Genomic DNA, 20,961 nt, shown 5'->3' on the forward strand with positions numbered 1-20,961 from the left:
TCTCATTTATATATACATTAAGTTAGAAATAATAAACCTTTGATTGAATTAAAACAATTTATCTTCCAAAAACTTTTTTTGGTATTTAAGTGAAATTTTCATCATATAGATGAATTAATTCCTAACACTTTTTTAAAAGTGTTTTATGATCATTTTATATAACGAAGAAGAATATGAAGACAAAACATAAAATTAATTATAAACGAAAAAGAAAAAAAAAGATTTGAATATTTCTATACACTTTAACATCATAAAACATCCTTGAAAAACAAAAATGCACCTTAGTATAAGATTGAATTTCAAAAGAGCACTTCAGATAAAATAAATACTACTTTCCACTCCATTTTGAGTCACTAATTTTTTAATTTGATGCATTTCCTGACGCACAATATGTTTTTAAATGTGATGCACGATGATTTTAATCGTATTTCTACTTATTGATATATTTCCTTGACAAAATACTAGTAACATAAAAATGGTTGCAATTCTCGTGAGCATAAATTTGAAAAATATTTGTATTTGTAAGTCATTGATATGAAATAGGAACTTTTATAAATATCTTACACGTGGTACATCCCACACTGTACTTAATATACGTACATATATTCATTACAGAAAGCAACATCCCTGCACCCTCTTGAGGAGTCAATTATAAATATGGAAGGGTTGATAAAAATCATAATATAATAAACCATAATTTGCAAGATATTAGTGATTTTATTCATTACTACCGGATGTATCCGGCATTGCTTGGAGTTATTAAATGTAAAAAACATTTAACTTAATGTTTTAGCTTTCCTATATTCAAAAGGTAACTACTCAAAAAATACTCAGTATCAATCCCCAACTATCATGAGCACACTCTTTTGTTGTTACTCAATATTGAAATATTCTTTTCTCAAGAATGAAAAAAAGGATAACTGATAAGTGCTTGAGAATATAAAAAGCATTGCTTAGGATATCAACGTCTTAAAAACTCACACGCTAAAAAATGCTTAAGATTTACAACTCTACATATAAATGTACTCCGGTTTCTTTTCTTTTTTAATAAGGAGTAGTCCATTAAAATCTGAACACTTTGAATTTTAAACTTCTACTCGATATAATTTATTAATTAACAAAAGGCCTGGCTCCCACTACCGATGTACATTAGGCCTGTAGGGGGATAAAAGTGAAAAAAAAGGTTCAAAAGAATCTGGCAACGAAGGAGATGGGATTATTTTATTCCTGGTGTCAAAAGTGTACTTTCCATCCTCACAAGGCTCTTTCCAGATACTTTTTTTATAGCTCTCTGGGCAGTCTAGTGTGAAACCCCAGATCTCTTGCATGGACCCTCATTGACTTAAGGGGATTGGCCTGGGCTATTTTCTTGAACTCCTGCGGTCCAGTTTGATAGAGGCATTCTTCCTCTCCAACTATTCGAAATTGCTGACGGCGTAGACGGTGATCCTGGAGACGCCCAACTTCTTGGCGTGTGCAATTGGAAATTCTATGATCCCGTTCAAGTGGCATCTTCTCGACTTGTACGTTAGCTCAACAACTCAGGTTTGTTTTGTTTTGTAACTTAACTTATTTTTTATGCTTTAATATATGGAAATATGAACTAATTTCAATCACTTAAACTTCATTAATTATTAATTTTTTAAGATTTTAATAGAACACTCGGTATGACGGGCTGAGCTTAACTATACATGTTCGTTGCTAAACATCATAGTTTATTTTTTTTATTTTTTTTTTACACCTCTTTCCTTTTTTAATATGACACACTGAGATTTGTCTGTACACGCTCATTGTTCAAAATGAGTATTTTATAGACTGACAGATATAATTTGCTTGGAACATTCAAAGGCAAGGAAGGAGTACCACTGATTATAATTATCTCTGAGAGTATTTTTATTGTGTCCCAATGTTATTTCCTTTTCAAAAAAATTTCTCAGTTGAAGCTATTTCACTCGCAGGGATTTGGACATTTTTTACATAATCTCTATTAATAACCATAATTAAGTAATAAATAGAAAATCTTTTTTCGCCCCATTTTTAAACAAACAATAACTGTTTTTAGCGTGGAATAATGGAATTTTTATACAGGATAAAGTTAAAGAATAATAAATGTTTTAAAGATTATAATTTTTTTAAGGGGTTAATTTAATGTTTTTATGTTATAATTTAAATTTTTAAATATAATTGTTTATTAAAAAGTTCCTTTAATTCCGGACAATATTCATTAGACAATTATTTTAATTGAATTATCTGTTGTAATTCATAACTAATCTACTATTTGAAAAATATAATCTCTTGTTAATTGGTGATCTTAATGTAGATCTATATCAATCAAACTTTTAGTACCTATTCTTCAAATTTTGACCACACTTATCATGGAACTTGACTTATATGATATAATTAGAACTTTTAACCCAAAGTAAAGTGTGTCTTTTAGAAGTAGGAACAAGTCCTTATTGGTAGAATTAGCTCTGGTTCCTTGTTCTATCTAGTCCTGAGTTGGAAAAGACTCTATCTTCTTCAAAAATGTATATCAAAAAGGATTTTAATTTGGAAAAGCTTTTTGTCCAGATGGAATTATTGGGAAGATTTTCCCCCAATGCGTAGATGAGGTTGTTCCCTATTTAGTTGAACTGGGAAGTCTATGGAAATTCGTGGGTTTCTTCCACAATCCATAATAAGAGGCCATTACTAATTCCTAAAAAAGGGGTGGCTACTAATATCAGCAATATATAGCAATTGGAGACCAATCACGTTGCTCCATGAGAGCTATTGCATTTTTTGTTTTTGCTCTTGCCCGTAAAATAGAGCCAATTTTGAACTCCAAGTTGGCAAAGAATAAAGAGGCTTCAAGAGGGGTGAAAAGATTACAGACGTTTCAAGAAATGTACAGTTTGCTGTTGAAATTGTATGCAAAAAGGAACCTTTTTGGTGCAATTATAGCTGTGGACTTCTGCAAAACATTGGATTCGGTCATATTTTGAAAGCAGTTAAAGACTTCATCCAAAGGAATACTTAAATCTCAGTTCTTCTCTTGAATGGATCGTCAACTATTTCGATAAGTGATGTTGAAAGTGACCCTATTACTTTAAGAAAGATCTGCCGTCATGGTTGTTGTTTTGTCCCCTATTAATCGTCACTGCACTAAAAGATCTTGGAGATTCAATTATAAGAAAATTCAAGGGGTTATAAGTGAATTTTGGGACCTCGAGACAAATAATTAATATGTATGCCAACAACTTCACATTGATGTTAGAAGCTAAGTATGAGTGTCAATTACCTAAGTGGGTTGAGATGATTGTAAATCACTTCAAGAATTATGAGAGATCATCTATAAATAAACCTTTGTTCTTCCTATTGGTAAATGGAGCCCAATTAAGGATATAAAAATTGCTAGCCATTCAATTGAGGACACTGATGAAATATTGGGAAGTGTATGGGATACAAAAGGTACCTTTTATTTAAACTGGACATTCAGAAAAAAAGTATGTATGTTCTTCCATTCACCAATGGAGAAGTTTCAATCTTCAAAATAGATTTACCTTTATAGTTTGCTAATTGTTCCTAAGATATTATATAAGGCAACAGTCATTCCCTGGATCGCTGAGAAGGCAATTAAGAAGAAAATCATTTGTTTCAGTCATTTTTTTTTCCATTGAGCTATATATCTGCCCTGAAGAGACCTTAAAATAAAATAAAAGGTGGGTTGACCTTGCTGTCGAGAATTATGCCAAAAATGTATCAAACTTTTTTTTATCTATCCAAGAATACGGGGATCGAATGGCGTTCTTCCACTTTCTCTTGGTTGATGTTAGGCAACAAAATTGAACCCTGTTGATATACTCGTTGATTTCCAAAAGTTATTAAGGTCCGCAAATGGCGTGAGTTCTTCTTTAACAAACGTGAAAAAGAAGGAGAAGATTTTAGTGATAATGAGGATGTACCACGTGTTTTTAAGGTACATAAATCAAATCTTCCGAATGGATACAGTAAAGCAGTCAAAGGATATCTATCCAGAATCAAAGGTGAACTCATCGGAACACCTCCCAATTGTATTCATCCAAGACGAGAAAGAAGCCTTTAAAGAACTAATTAGACCCCAAAAGAACCGACAATTGATCATCAAAGTGATAAACAAAGGTGGAGGTATTTTCTCGTTGATTTTCATAATTAATTTTCATTAACCGTAATGCTAATAATTGAGTAATTGAAAATGCTATTTCAAGCTGCAAAAGCTTGATTGCAGAAATATTAAATATTGCAGACCCCATCAGAATAAAAAATCTTATAACGACATTGATTGCAGCTGCAGCAAGATATTTATCATTTTTAATCAAGATTCCTAAAATTGGTTTAACTTCATGGAGTTATACTGGAGATTTAATATGATATTATCCCTTGACGAAGAATCAATTTCATAAATACTGTTTACATATTTGTAAAAGGGATATTTCCATGTTTTGTTTTTTTGATAACCAAATTTTATTTCAAACATTTTAATATGATATAATCATTTTAGAGGCGAATAAAAATAACCCTATTTTATTTGCTTATCCAATAAAGTTGTCACGCAACTTTCTAAGATATTAAGTGCACACTCAAAAAGGAGGCGTCAAATAATGGACACACTTTAAGTCAGACTTTGCATAATAATAAAGATAACAGTGGAGTAAACTAAATTCCCTTTCAACCACTAAAGTCCTTGAAAAGCTAAAAGATTTGTGTGTCATTCCTTCAATTATACAAGTACAATCAGACAATTTTTCACCAATGGGGCATTTAGGCCACAATATATACTTCAAGGTAATAGAAAATGTATTTTGCAAAAACAATAAGCATCTCGAAATAAAAAAATTAGCTCAATTGAAAAAAAAATGAAAATATTCATGATTATTAACTCTAATCATCACATCCTAACAGATGTTTTTAATAGACCAATGTCTCTAATAGGAATTAAAAGACAAATGTTGTAGGATATTGATCCCTAGGCCACTCTATTTTGAGGAGAGAAATTGTAACTGAATGTTTTTCACTAGTTTGTGTTTACGACAAAAAAAAACATTTTCGAATTCTGAATGACAGAAATATTAACAATGATTCCTTTGAAAAACGATCGGAATATAAAAAAAGGCAACCAAAGGGATTTTGATTCATCGTAGTCCCTATCACACACAACAAAATCTGTCAAGGAATCGATGGAAACGTTTTGTTGGTAAATAAGCTCACACCAGTCTTGCTCACCAAAACTGGCTCCGTCCGATGACTACCTTTTTGTATCAATGAAATACGTACTTGCTCAGAAGCGCCTCATCTCTTAAGAAGACGTGCAAAAATGGCTAGATGTCCGATATAGGTCACAAGAACAACAGCCTTTTAGGCTTGGTATCCATAAACTGTCAAACATGTGTGAAAAATTTATAAATAACGAGCGACAATACATTGAATAAAATATGTTTTACCATTTTCATTCAATAAACGTGTATTTTCCATAAAAAAAGTCCACTTTCATATTTACACATCTGGTATATATTAGTGTGTCATTCCATAAAGAGTGATAATTTGATTTTTTGTTTGTATTAGTATACAAAGTTGCACAGCTTGTCAAAGTTGGAATGCAAATCGTATAGGGTATTAGCTCTAAACGTATTACATATTTTTCAAGTAAAAAGAAAATATTTTGTTTACATTGAGCACAACATTGAAGTAAATATGGACCTTTTTTGAAACTCTCCTCCATTTTTTTAACGGCCTCCCTTATCCCCAGATTTGAATCTGTTGGGCTACTTTTAGTGGCAAATCTAAAACTAAAAGAAGATTATTTTTTTGTGGCATTGCCTTGGAAATAACAAAAGTAGCGTATCACTTAGTACAAGAACTCACAAACGAAGGAACAGACAGTCATGAAATTTTGCCCGCTATCTTTTGAAGGTTGCTAGAAAATTAAAATCCAGTAAATTTAAAAAAAAATAGCAACAATTATGCGTGAAGTCCCTTATTTTTTAGATCATGTGTTACTGGTGGCTAAATATGGATTGATACCCTAATATATACATAAGTAATATGTAAACATATCGATATAATTAAAAGTAAATGAACTTATCATTTCTAAATCATGTTGGATTCTCCTTGAGAATAATGGTCTCATTTCGCTTATCTTTATTTTTTCATTTGCCCTTCTCTTTCTCAAAAAAAGGAAGTGGCATAAATATAGAGTATGAATTGGAAAAAGTAATCATAACGATAGTAATATTAAAGTAGGTCTCCTTTTTATATTTATCAATAAAGCTGTTTTAGCTGGAATATAATACTTGACTCTCGATCAAAATGAAGGGCATCTGTTTTCCATTAAGACATACATACAATATATATCTATGTACGTTTTCTCTGCAGTCCATTACTTCTGTTCAATGACGTGTAATACTGATGAAATTATTCTTACAGAGGACCTTGCAGGAGTTATAATAGGTCAAACAGCTCAATTATCTTGAATTGCAACTATAAGCCATTTGCAAAATGAGTCCAAGCATCACAAAGCTAACTGAAATACTGTTTTTGTAAAAAACGACTCCCTTTTACTGGGGTACATGCATAAATTTGATAATGCATACAGAAGTATAAAGGAGACTATCAAATACATGTCAGTTCATATCGTAGAAAATTAATATACATATAATTAACACCAATAAACAGACTAGTTCATGGTATTCTGCAACTTTAGCTATAATTTGAATGCCAGAGCTAGTCTTCTTACTGACTTAGCGATAAACTGGTATAGAAGACTTCATATTTTAGTCAGTAGTCCATCTCAGTAACTGCACCAACAAAAAAGAATAAAATATTTGCCAATTGTCATTCTGGCCTTTAGACCCATCTCCCTAAGACCAAGTCAGAAAGAACTCGTCCCAGTGCTTCAAACTTCTTATCAAAAAGACAGCCCATCCTCTTAAGGTTGCATTTTGTCAATATTGATAGATTAAAGTTAGTGAACAGGTGAAACGAAATAGGTACAAACTTAATAAAAACAAAAAATTTAAGAGGCCAAAATCACTTTTATGTTTGAAATATGGAGTGACTTTTTCCTTTCATCATAATGGCCTTGATTTTTTCATTCTCTAGCATGATGCAATAAAATTATTTCGTGATACTGTGACATTCAAACTGTCTTTTTCTTAAAAAATTAAACATTTATCCTAAAAATAGTTTATCATTGCTCAAACATCCCAGTCAAAATTATATAATTAATATACTTTTGGGATATAGTGAGATACTTCTTTTTAATAAGTTTGGTGAATGTTTTCATTTCAAACAATATATTATTTCATTGAACGTAATTGATACTTAATTAGTTAATTGGAACAATAGAAACTAATTTCCAATTTATTATCGATAGCATCTGTTTTTATTGTCAACAAGTAACAAAAAATTCAATATACATACAATGGGAAGTTTATATTATTACCATATCATACTGATATTTTAATTGTATCTCTGAACTTGACGTTCAATCATAAAGAAATAATCTGAGATAACTGATTGCCAATTATTATGAATTTATTCTTTATTCAATAACAGGATTTGCCACGACTTCATCATATTTCCTCAGTGTTGTTTATTGTCCTTTATGAGCAAACCCATATCTGGTTAATTTACACTATAATGCTCTCTCCACAAGAATGAAAAAATAATGATAACAGCTTTGGAAAATAGGAAACACTCCTCAGATTGCAACAACAAAAAGTACAGCACAGTTTTAAGTCATATTTTCTACAATTCAATTAATTTTTATTTCTTTTATCAACTCTACAAACCTATTTGTATTTTCTTATACTTACTACACAAAAATAATAAAGTGCTTAGTTGCTCACAAATTATTGCAAAATGAAATAATACTACTTTGCTGTGACTCCTTTGTATTTTCTTCCATAAGATTTTATTGTGTAATGTATTTGTTAACTGAAATAGAAATGTAAAAAAGTATGAAAAAAGCTACTCAGTTTGTTTATATTCATAATTCATAGTAAGTATTATTTATTCATCAAGTAATAAATCATTGCCAACAGGGCAAATAAGAAGTTACGTTGTGTTTGAAAATAATAAATAATATTTATATTTTGCTCATCTTGAATCTTATCAATATATTTTTTTTAAATAAAATTGTTTACAAAGAACCATTCTAATAATTTTTCGTTTTACATAACCATTTTCATTCTACCTCTCAACCTCTGAATCCTAAAAAAAAGGAAAGCCCCGAAATAAATGGGAATTAGCCTATTACATCGTTCCTTTCAACTGTTGGACACATTGTGTACAGGGTACGAGCCTTAGGGTTTTAATTTTATTAGAATTTGCAACTATCACATGGTGGAGAAATTTAGTAGTGGCACCGGACCTATAGGGGCATTTTCCTTCCCTATCCCACTTTTACGAAAAAAAATTAGTGATTGAAAAAAAAAACTCAAAATTGAGTGGTTTTTCTTTCAATTTCTCATTATTTTAAATAAGGTTTATTTTTTCTTTTCTTTACTATGGTTCTTGTTATTCACAAAAATATATACAAAACATTTATCACATTCAAGAAAAAAATTAAAATGAAGATGGAAATAGACTTTCTATTTGAAAATTATTCTACTCATTTATTGGTGACCATCCCATATGTATTCATTTGAAACATACATATAACATTAAAAAAACAAAAACTACTTTCCAAAAAACTTTAAAGACCAATTCTCTCAGGAAGTCAATTACTTCTACGCATCTTATTAAGTGGAACTCTATCGCTGTAAGGAGTCTGTTCTAAGGAATTTCTATAAGCAACTCATCTCATTGATTAATAGGTTCGAGAAAATGTTGTTTTTTAATGGTCCTTTAATTGTTTAGACGGAGTTGCAATGATTAAGTATAAACTTAATATTAAAGTATAACAATTACTCCAACTAACATAGGGACAAACCTACACACATGGAGTTCAAGAGAGTATTTATCTCGAGCGCGTTGTCCATGACCTACATTAATTTCATTTTCGAGGAAATGATTTCTCAAAGGCGGTAGTGTTCACGCTTCTGATCAGCTATTTGAATCAATTTATTTACATATATTTTTTTCTAGTTTTATAATAAGTTGAATTTAGTTTTTAGTATTTTAAACTGTATTCGATTTTTTTTTATTGACTTCATTTGGTTCGCTTGGATTATTTTATTTGGGTGATACCCTTTGATTTTTTTAAATTTTCATTTACGTAATACAAGTTAAATCAGTTTGTTCATACAAATTGAATTTATTCGATAATTACCGTTTATTTATCAACAGTAGTTGTATGGCATAGATAAATATGGGCTGCTTGAGGGTCCTGTGATTGTAGGGTTTCATGTTTGCTGTTGTAGAGTGAGTTTTGTAAATTACATTAATAAATTTTACAGAATCAATTTTTACAGCAAAAGCTTATATGAAATCAGGGCATAACATTTCTTAAAGTAAAACTCTTTCCTTCTATAATACAGCTATTAGTTATGGCTATATTCTGCAACCAACAAGATTCAATTTGAATTCAACCAATCAAGGTATAGATTAAATATAAAACGTTAAAGTATACAAATGGACAGCTGGAAAAAAACCCAAAAGAGACTTTTGATATTTTGATGGTTCATTGTTTTTTTTTATTAATTCATTAAATAATTAAATAAAGTCATGATATAAAATTATGTTTCAATCGATTTTAGATCGTAAATAAACTTATTTATGCTCGTTTATACTAATACGACATTAAACTTCTTTAATTTGAATTTGTAAATATTTAATATCTTTGAAAATAAAATGAAGAGCCTGGCCAACATAATCATTTGACGGTATACATAATTTGAAAGTTTGTTATTACATACTGTTGCAAATAAATTATCCTCAGAGAATAAAAATTATAACTTTATTATGATGATTTTGTTTTAAAAGTTACATATAAAATTTACAACAAAGATGTAGAGAAAAGACTTTTATTCAACGTCTCCTTCATTTTGGTCCAGGGTTTTTTTTCCAAACGACCCCAAAAAGAGAGACATGCCGAAGCTACTTATGCGGGTTGAAAATGACTAACTGCTGAGATGATGGATTGCTTTAACATTGTTATGCTGAGTCCTGCAGGTACTTGCTTTCAACCTTAACTAAAGATAGTTATTGCATGGATTTTATCTGTGGAGTTTGGTAGGCTTTCTCCAAAAGTCAAAATTAATGTATTTTCGTCTTTAGCCATTCAATTGATGTCCAGGCTTAGTGTGCTAGTGCAATTTACTTATACCGAGTGGAAACAACTTTATTTATAGAATACCATCCCAAGTAGCCTCCAGAAAAAGCTGATCCTTGCTGACTCTTTAAAAAGCATTGGGATTGTTCTCCCCACTATAACTTACATGGCAAAATCCAATGCAAGGCATTTTGGAAAAGAAATAAGCCAAAAATTGTTCAGTCAATACATTTGGAAAATTTTCCCAGTGAGGGCAGATTGAGGTTTCTCGAAATTACTCCTGGATCCATGTCAGTGCCAGCTTAGTCTTCAAAGAGGACAAGTAAATGTCCTTGTTGGCCTTGACCACATTATAAATATTGGAAAGAGGGGCTTGTATCCCATATCAAGATAGATTCTTGTTTTGAAACTATGTCAAGTATTAGTAACTTGGGCATGACAACAAATTTGAACTTCTAGTGTAACTTCAAATATGCCTATTGAGATATGAAAGCAACAAATAAACATATTTATTAATATTATTTGGGGGAAATCTAAAAAAATATATAATTTGGTTAATTCCATTAAAATTACGTGTCCATACTTTTTTTTGTAGGTGAACGTTCTATATATACAGTATTTATTGGACTTTTTTTTTTACCTTTACACATTTTTTTTTACCAAATATTTATCACAAATTTATGGGTTACTAAAATATACAAAGCTAAATCGGGGAAAAAATATATTTATATGAAACAAATTTACAATGATTTATATCAGTAAAATTAAATAAAAAAAAGATTATTTGATTATGACATTTGAAAAATGTTAGAAATTGAAATAATTATGGAGTTTGGATATTTTGTTAGTAGTTGTCAAACTCTATCTGAAACCGATTTTTTTTTTTTTTTTTTTGGTTCGGGCTTAAGTGATTTATTCTAGACTAATCTGGACTAAAGGTGAATTCACACTAGGCCCGAGCACGAAAACCAGCTTTGCAAAACTTATTTTACCAAGCCCGAAAACCCCATGCCCTGAACCTTTCAGGCCAACATTTAATTCTATTGTTTAATCATTATTCCTTTTAAAATAATCGATGACGTCATCCTGAATTCGACATCTTCTGAAAAATAAGCTGAGGATGACGTTATTGAGTATAAATAAGTGTTATACTTACACTGTCATCCAGAAATGACAAAAAATATGAAAATATAAAAAAAATAGTAAAGCTGTATTCTATGGAAATGGATGGAGATCAAAATTTGAGTGAACACTCATCATCATAACCAAAATAGGTATTACATGCTCATGTTCTAAACGGTTATGGGTTTAAGGATTGTACTAGAATTATAGTATTTAATCAAGATGGGGAACTTGTCTATAAAAGTAAAAGATTGAGGTCTTCTCCTTTGCTAAACAAATTAGGATTATTTTGAGCGATGATCTATATATTATAACTTAAGCAAATGTTGCAATTGGTCAGCGAACCTTCCTAGAACATAGAGAAAATCTTCTCTACGGGATGCTAGAACCGGAAATATCTCTCATGGGCAAGAATTTATAAGCTTGTTGAGGACAATATCACCTGGTACCAACTGACAAACCTTTATAAAAAAGAAGAAGTAGTGTTCCCTTTTTTTTTTTTTTATTCAAGGCAGTATCAGTGGGAAACGGTAAAAGGCGAAAACGTAACAAGGGAAAGCATTTGAAAAACAATTTTTTTATATTTATACTTTATAAGGAAAATGAGTGAAAGAAATTTATAACAATACATAAGCTTCCGTACAAACTTTGTATATATAGGACTCATATGTTTTAGCAATTAATAAATATAGAAGACTTATATTTATTCTCAGAGGAGCAATAAATATTGAGATATGTTACTTTCTTTGAGTTGTTCACTTTAAAGAATAAAAGACAATGATAGGCTTCTATATGTATCACATCGGTCAATAAGTCCCAGGCCTAGATAGGAAAACCACATTTTTAAATTCATTTTTATTCATCAATATAATCTCATTTTAGAACGATACCATCATTCCAACGTTTCTCTAGCTTTTCGATAAAATGGGTGTAGAACAATTTATCTAGACCTTCAAAATATGCTTCAGTTTCGACAATCACTTCCTCATCTGAGGCAAATCCCTTTCTACGGAGCATCTTTTTTAGTTCTGCGAAGAGCCAGAAGTCACTTGGGGCCAGATTTGGAGAATACAGGAGCGTGCAGTAACAATTCGAACCCCTATTTGACCAACTTTGCGGCTGTATTGAATTGTGACACAGTGTGTTGTCTTGGTGAAAAAGCACCTTTTTCTTCTTAAAATAAGGTATTTTCTAGGTAATTTCGGCCTTCAAACGATCCAACAAACCGATATAATTGTCGCTTTTGATTGTTTTTCCATGTTCCAAGTAGTCAATGAATAAAATTCCATCCAATTCCCAAAATGCAGACCTTCCCAGCCGATGTTTGATTATTTGGACGCATTGGACAGCTTTCTCCGTCTGCACACCACTCAACAGACTACTGTTTTGATTCTGGAGTGAAGTGGTGAATCCATGTTTCATCCATTGTGATGTACCGACGCAAAAACTCATTCGTATTTCGCGTGAACATCCCCAAACAGCTCTTTGAATCATCTGCTTGTGGTTGCTTTTGCTCAGGTGCCAGCAAACGCGGCACCCATTTAGAAAACCACTTTTTAATACCCAAACGTTCGTGCTTGACGTTGTAAACACTAACTTTTAATAACTTCAGAGTGTTAGCTATCTTTACACTTTCCGTGATGATTTTTCAGGGTTTTTTCAATGGTTTCCAGTATAACCACCTCCTTTGGCTGACAAGGACGTTCAGCATCATGAGTGTCCGTACGACCACGTTGCCAATTGACAAGCCATCGTTTGATGGTTGTTTTTGATGGAGCAGAGTCCGAATAACATTTTTCAAGCCAAGCTTGGGCTTGAACGGGTTTTTTTCCATCAAAAAGCAATGATAAATCAACACAAGAAATTTCTTTGAATCCATCGTTTTAAGAATCATAAAAGTATCGTCACTTAAACGACTGTAACTTGATAAATAATAAACCAACGTCATGAAATTTTCACAGTAACCTTTTTGAATATTTGTACTTCCAAAAAATATTTGTTATTTTGTTAGGGGCGCCATTTGGTAGTTAGGCCAGGGACTTATTCACCAATGTAATATGTACATATACCAATATAGACTAATAAATCCTTAGATAACTCCCAGAAGGAACCAACTGTTAGATAGTTCGATGAGTATTTTACATCAATCTATATCCAGCTCCAACGATCGATTTGCCTGTCGAAATTACTGATGATTTACACTTTCTTTCTTCATGCAGCTATCGTGACAATATTCTCTTGATTTACTACAAAGGAATAATAATTATCGTTTTTTATTTACAAACTAGGAGCTTTTTAGTTCCTACTCTTATTACTTACAATGAAGAAATAATCTGATATGAGAAAAAAAAGTTTAAAAAAATTTGGAAAAACTTTACTTACGGATAATATTAAAGACATGATATATAATATTTTAAATTATTCAATAATGAGCACAGTGAATAAACCTTTTAAAATAAAAAACCTGCATAATATTGACGACGAAAATGGGATGGAGGGATTCCATAGAGGAGTCTTCCTTCCGTCAGATTTTGTACTCCACACTGTCCAATACATTTAATCTGAATTATGTGTTCACCTTGATCGTTAAATTCTTCACTCAGTTCTTAATAAAATCAGGATAAATTGATCATTTGAATTTAATTTCTGTTATAACATTAGAGATGTATCAAATATGACCAACTGCAATGTTAAAAAACCTAAAAAATGTTAACCTTGTCGATTGGAAGCATATTTGGAAGGAGAGCACATTCGCTATCATGACGTTTTATTAAATTAAATACATGCAACTATGAGAAAAAGAATATAAATATAATTTCAACTCCGTTTGTAGCAAATACATATTCTACATCTAGTCAACAGTAAGTAGTTTAATTTTTGCGTATCTAGCATGAATGTGTGCAGGAAATATTGATCTCAATTTTACTATGATTATAAAAAGGACTTACAGTTATATCTCCCAACCGATCATCACATTTACTCTCCGTCATTCATGGGCACAAGCACTTTATACATAGATGTTCCCTCCTCAAGAATTAAAGAATCGTGACAACAGCTTTGTAAAAAAACACTGTTCACGTTACAACACAAAAAGATCTTAAATGCATTTAAGGTCATATTTTCTACAAGTCTACATACAAATAAAATTAGATATGTGAAAAGTGTCAAAACCTGAGTGAGGGAAAAAACACCTGAATTAATATGGTAACCATCAACAATATATGTAATAGGTGAAGTAGAAAGTTCTGAGCGTTTTATTTTTAAAATTAATACAGATAGGATTATCCGATTTAGATGGCTCCAAACGGTTAAATGGATAATCTTCAGTTCCTGGCAATGAAATAAGTGATCACATCCTGGTCCAACGCAATGATTTCCATTATTTTATTGACATTTTTGACTTCCATATTAACAGAACATAATCGTGTGGACCACCACTTTGCTGTTGTATTCGATACTGTGTTTGGTCTATAAACAGTAATATTCTGTTTTTCACCGCCTGCTTCGACTTTTCCCCATGGTCGTAGTTTTACTGAAGAATGTATTGAGTTTTTCTTTTTAATTCCATTTTGGAACGCTGTAAAATACAACTGGCTTCCCGAATCACAAAACTGTAAATAAACTTTTTTCGTATGTGACCTTATCCTTTAAGGATACTTGAAGCTTCTTTTCTTTTTTTTTTTTTTTTTTTGATGCAATTTATTAATTGTGAGACATAGCTCAAGTTTTTTTTTAAATATAAGATCTCCAGGATTTCGATACTTTTCACATCTCTAAATAAAATATTTTAGGATTTTGTGTAGAAGCCTTACTTGAAATCTTTTCAATTTTGAACTTTTGGTATCCATCTACTGTAAAAAGGATTATTTTTTGAAAAAAATGTGTGTATTTAAATATTTTTTTTAATATATGCATATCCTACTTTGAGTGGTAGTGCTTTCATTCAATCCGGCTGTACCTTTAGAAATATTTAAAAAAAAAATAATAATACACAAATAACCCAAGTATGAATGTAAGAAATGATCGAAATAACACTAGCTTTATACTAAGTGAACGATCATCAACAAAGTTCGATCAACCTGAGTCTGTGATTTTTTTACTCGACTCAAAAGGTAGTGAGTCGATTTTTATATACAAAAAAAACAAACACCCAAGTTGATTTCATAATTTATTGATTAAGTTGTTTAACTTGTATAACTAAACATCATCGAATGTTTTGAGCCTTGTGGTGCTGCTCTCCATTAACCGAACAAGACCAATTTAAATGTTTTTGAAAATCAGAGTATGCAAAATTAAAAATAAATTGTTTTTAAACGAATCACAGATGTGGTAACCTGCCTGAAGAACTTTAAATACTTAAATCTTCGTACCTCAACAATCCTACCTTTCAAATTTTATAGAGGTTCTGTGACTAAAAATGATTCTTGTTTGGAAACGAAGAATATCACGTGAGTAATTTTCTTGCTTCCAAAATATAATTTGACATGGTATTTTTACTCATACAACATTTATTGCAACAATCAACCACTCTTCCAAAAAGAAACAGAAAAAAGCTTAAAAAAAGTTCGTATTTTACCAACTCTTCAAAAATTAAAGAATTATTATTCAATCATTGTTGTGAATTGTTCACTACTTATTAAGAGTTAATTCAAATTCATCCAATCATCATTCCGAACACTGATTATGAAAGAATAATATATGAACAGTTGACAAACTAAATACCCTTTTTATTTGTGTTTTAGTGAGATAATTCCGTGATAAATAAACACTTTAAAATGAAAAATCATTTCTCTTTTATAGGGAAAATTGTTGAGGCTTGAAGATTTTAATTATGCAAAGTCCTTTCATCTCCTTTACTGAATAAGATATTGTACATGACAACAGTATGTTAGTATGTAAAAAAATGAGCCGAAAAATGGGTAAAGTAAATAAATTATCTGTTTATATATATTTTGAAAATAAATATTTTTAATCCGATAAAATATTTAAACATTAACGTTCCTCAATAGATAAATTTAGAAAAGACAGTCTGTATTTATTAATATTAGTATAAATAAAAACAATATCCAACTATACCAACCTGGATAACTGAATTTACCTGGGCTCAACGTAGTAACACCCTTCTTAGATCTATTTAAATGATTAAATGAAGTTGACATAAATTCTGGGCGACCAATATTTGACAGAGTCGTATTAAATATATCTTGTCCATCTGAAATTGAATAGTGGATCCTTTTAATACCCAAAGTAGCTCAAATGAGGATAAATATTACCTAAAGGTGTAGTTGCTTGTTTTTTTGAGGTTTCGTTACTTTCTAGCCCCAAATCCATTGTATCATTCTCTCCTGTAACAGAATTGCAATATTTTTATTTTAATGGACCTAGGTATTAAAAGTTGGGATTTACCTAACTCAAATGAACCACCAAAAGATGTATCCATCATTACACTTGTGAGAGTGTTGTTGGCAGATTCTTCTAGGCCTGTGCTAGCTATACCTATAAATTTCAAAGATAACTAATGGAACTCAATATCAGTAGTATTTTTAATCCACTTGATTCAGAAGAGCCTCGGATTTGAGTGGTAGATGTTTCATTTAAAGAACTATCGATTCCAACTTCATCTGTACTTTGTTCTTTTATTGATTGAGTAAATCCACTTGAAGTTATAGTTGTTTCTCCATCAGAGGTTTTATTAATTTCTGGGACACCATTCGTTGTTTCATTTCCTACTCAAACATTTTTTTCATATTTCAACATTCAATACACCAATAAAAATCTCATATTTACCCAATTCAATTGAACCACGAATGGAGGTACTAGTCAGGTCACTTGGAAAAACGTTGGCTGATCCTTCGGGACCAGTACTACTTCCATCTTATAAGATAAAAACATTTATTGGAATACAAGATATTATATATTATTTTATACTCACTTGATTCAGAAGAGCCTGCTATGACAGTTGTGGAAATTGTATTTACAGAAGATGTAGTCCTTGATTCTTCCGTATTTGTTTCATTTCCAGATTCAGTAGATCCGCTTGAAGGAGTAAATGTTTCTTCGCTTGAGGTTTTGTTACTTTCCGTTGTCTCATTTCCTGCAGAAACAGAATTGAATTACCAATATTTCATCTTTCAATGCATCATTAATGAGCTGATATTTACCCGATTCAGATGAAGATACAGTTGTATCTTCCCTTGAGGTTTGGTTACTTTCTTGTCCACCATTCGTTGTTTCATTTCCTGATGAAACATAATTTTTAGCATTTTGTCTTTCAATGTACATAAAATGGCTAATATTTACCTAATTCAAATGAACCACCAATGGAAGTACGAGTAAATTCACTTGGCACAACGTTGGCAGATCCTTCTGGGCCTGTACTAGCTCCAGCTCAAAAGATAAAACACAACTATTGGAACAAAAGATAGGAACTATTATTTATTCACTTGATTCAAAAGTGCCACTGATAGGAGTAGTGGATGTTTGATTAGAAGGAAGGCCGGTTCCTGATTCTTTCGTTTCATTTGCTGATTCTGTGGATCCGTAAGCTGGAGTTGTTTCACCACTTTTATTACTTTCTTGTACACCATTCGTTGTTTCATTTCCTGCTGCAACATTTATTTATTTTTTCAACTTTCAATGAACTTATAAAAAACAAATATTTACCAATTGAAATTGAACCACCAACGGATGTACTTTTCAGTTCACTTGGAATAACGTTGGCAGATCCTTCGGGGCTTGTATTACTTCCACCTCATAAAATAAAATCCAACTTTTGGGACACAATGTAAAAAAGTCTTTTATATTCACTTGATCCCGAAGTGCTTCCGATGGGAGTGGTGGGCGTTTCATTGGAAGAAAGGCCGGTTTCTGATCCTTCGGTATATGTTTCATTTCCTGATTTAGTAGATTCACCGGAAAGTGGAGTTGTTTCTTCACTTGAGGTTTTGTTTTTTTCTGGGATACCCTCCGTGGTTTCATTTTCTGCTAAAACATAATTTTTATATTTCAACTTTCGTTGCCCTTATAAAAAGCTGTTATTTACCAGTTGAACCACCAACAGATGTACTCGTCAGTTCACTTGGAGGAGTGCTGCTGTTGGATCCTTCTATGCCTGTAAAAATAAAAAATAATTATATTCAGAACAAGATAAGATATATATTGTATATTCACTTGATTCAGAAGAGCCTCCGATTGAAGTTGTGAACATGTTATTTAAGGAAGTCGTAGTTTTAGATCCTTCCGTATTTGTTTCGTTTCCTGATTTAACAGATGTACCTAAAGGTGTAGTTGTTTCTTCATGTAAGGTTTTGTTACTTTCTGGACCTACATCCATTGTCTCATTTTCTGCTGAAAAAGAATTTGTTTGTTTTTTTAAATTTCAATGAACTATTAAAAAGCTGATGTTGAACACATTTTGATGACCTACCAACGGATGTACTGGTTGTTTCTATTGGGATAGTGCTGTTGCCATAACCCTCTGAACCCGAACTACCTCCACCTCAAAAGATAAAATCATTATTGGAACACAAGAAATGAAGTCTTTTATACTTACTTGATGTGGTAGATGTTTCATTTGAAGTATGGGCAGTTCCTGATTCTTCTGTACTTGTTTCTTTTCCTGATTCTTCTGTACTTGTTTCTTTTCCTGATTCAGTAGATACACTGGACGATGGAGTTGTTTCTTCGCTTGAGGTTTTGTTAATTCCTGGACCACTATCCGTTGTCTCATTTCCTCCTTATATATTTTTTTTTATATTTCTACTTTTATTGTTCTTATAGAAAGGTGATACTTACCCATTGAAATTAAACCACCAACGGATGTACTAGTATGTTCACTTGGAAGAACGTTAGCGGATCCTTCGGGGCCTGTACTTCCCCCACCTCAAAAGATAAGACACTGCTATTGTAACCCAAAATAAGAAGTGTTTTATATTCACGTGGTTCAGAAGAGCCTTTCATAGGAGTAGTGAACGTTTCATTTGAAGAAAGACTGGTTTCTTTGTTTGCTTCTTTTCCAAATTCAGTAGATCCACTTGTTGGTGTAGTTGTTTCTTTACTTGAGGTTTCGTTACTTGCATGGCCACCATCCGTTGTCGGATTGTCTGATTAAACATAATTGTCAATATTTCATATTTCAATGAACTTATGAATGATATTTACCAATTGAAATTGAATCGCCAAGGGATGTACTTCCCAGTTCACTGGGAAGAACGTTGGCAGATCCTTCGGGACCTGTACTACCTCCAACTCAAAAGATAAAAAACAACTATTAGAATACAAAATAAAATAAAAATTATATTCACTCGATTCAGAAGTTCCTCTATTGGGAGTGGTCGATGTCTCATTTGAAGAAATGTCTGTTCCTGATTCTTCCGTTATTGTTTCATTTTCTGATTGAGTTGATTGAGTAGATACAACTGAAGGGGAAGTTGTTTTTTCACTTGAAGTTTCGTTGCTTTGTTGGCCACCATCCGTTGTCTCATTTCCAACTGCAACATAATGTATAATATTTCAACTTTTAATGAACGCATAAAAAAACTGATATTAACCTGCTGGAGATGTTTTTTCTGTGGAAAAACTTGACACACCGCTATCAGAGGAACTATTGCCGTACCCTTCGCTAGTGGAGTTACTTTCTGCTTAAATTTAATAATATTATTTCAAATAATATTTTCATTTAGGACATGACCGTTGACTTGCCTAATGGAGAAGAACTAACAGTTGGTGTTGTCTGGGATCCCTCTTTTGTTGTGACATTTTCTCCTAAAGAAACCAAATGAAAACAAGAGTTTGAATTTTTTCCTATGAAATCATTTTGCTCACCTTTTTTCGGACATTCCAAACAAGTTGAGAAATCTAGTCCTTCGTCTTCCCAATCTTTTGCAGTTGCACACACATTTACAAGCTCATCCTTTGTTGTACAGTCCTCAAAAGATTTTCCGTTGATATTGAAGGGAAACACGCATTTTCTCCTATTTTCAGCACATATATCTAATCCTTAAAAAGAATATTGAACTATTGGGGTCTAAATAATATCGTCACAGACATTTTTGCCAAAAGACATCTCTTTGAAGGACATTTCAACACAAGTCTAACTTGTTATAAGTTCGTTTTGTTTGAATTTATTAATAAATACTTAATTAATTAAGAGTTTTTGCATTTTAGAATTATTAGATATTTCCCTATTTCAAGATAATATATTTCTGTATTTCAAGGGGAATTTTGCCTCATAATTAATCTAAATCCTTATTTAAAATATATTACTGAGAATGAGTGAACTTTTTTTGCAGAAAAATGCATTATTTTAAACCATCAATTAATTTTTTTTTAGAGCAGTGGTTCAATGAACACAATGTAATTCTTAGATTGTAACAATTTTCATGATCATTTTAAAAACGAAAGTAGTTTTCAGCAATTTTCACTTAAGTATTAGTGTTGTGACGATACCAGAATTAATATCGATACGCTTATAAATAAAAATATGAGATAATTTTGTCGTTAATGGTAATTATTATTCTCTTTCAGAGGCGTCCAAAGGATTTTCTTTGGAACTGTTTTAACTCTCCATTAGTGAACATCCTTTTTATAACCCGGTTAGTGAACTGAGT

The 20,961-nt window shown here is 31.5% G+C and overlaps 2 protein-coding genes across 3 annotated transcripts in view; one reads left to right on the forward strand and one right to left on the reverse strand.

The window, feature by feature from the left end:
• The window catches only part of LOC121123751 (calcitonin gene-related peptide type 1 receptor), a 115,902-nt gene that overhangs the window by 19,509 nt on the left and 75,432 nt on the right, over positions 1-20,961 (forward strand). The window lies entirely within an intron of this gene.
• Positions 12,970-20,190, reverse strand: LOC121132086 (uncharacterized). The gene is made up of 23 exons (XM_071890556.1): positions 20,177-20,190; positions 20,073-20,116; positions 19,903-19,992; positions 19,657-19,842; positions 19,514-19,600; positions 19,291-19,455; positions 19,148-19,234; positions 18,906-19,088; positions 18,780-18,851; positions 18,524-18,700; positions 18,396-18,464; positions 18,161-18,337; positions 18,017-18,103; positions 17,797-17,958; positions 17,654-17,740; positions 17,515-17,592; positions 17,286-17,447; positions 17,141-17,227; positions 16,906-17,079; positions 16,760-16,849; positions 16,627-16,698; positions 16,452-16,565; positions 12,970-13,220 (listed from the first exon to the last, which is right to left on the reverse strand). The coding sequence occupies exons 1-23, from the start codon at positions 20,188-20,190 to the stop codon at positions 12,970-12,972; spliced, it is 2,715 nt and encodes a 904-aa protein (XP_071746657.1).

The sequence above is a fragment of the Lepeophtheirus salmonis genome, chromosome 1 (assembly GCF_016086655.4).
Source record: "Lepeophtheirus salmonis chromosome 1, UVic_Lsal_1.4, whole genome shotgun sequence".
NCBI lineage: Eukaryota > Metazoa > Arthropoda > Copepoda > Siphonostomatoida > Caligidae > Lepeophtheirus > Lepeophtheirus salmonis.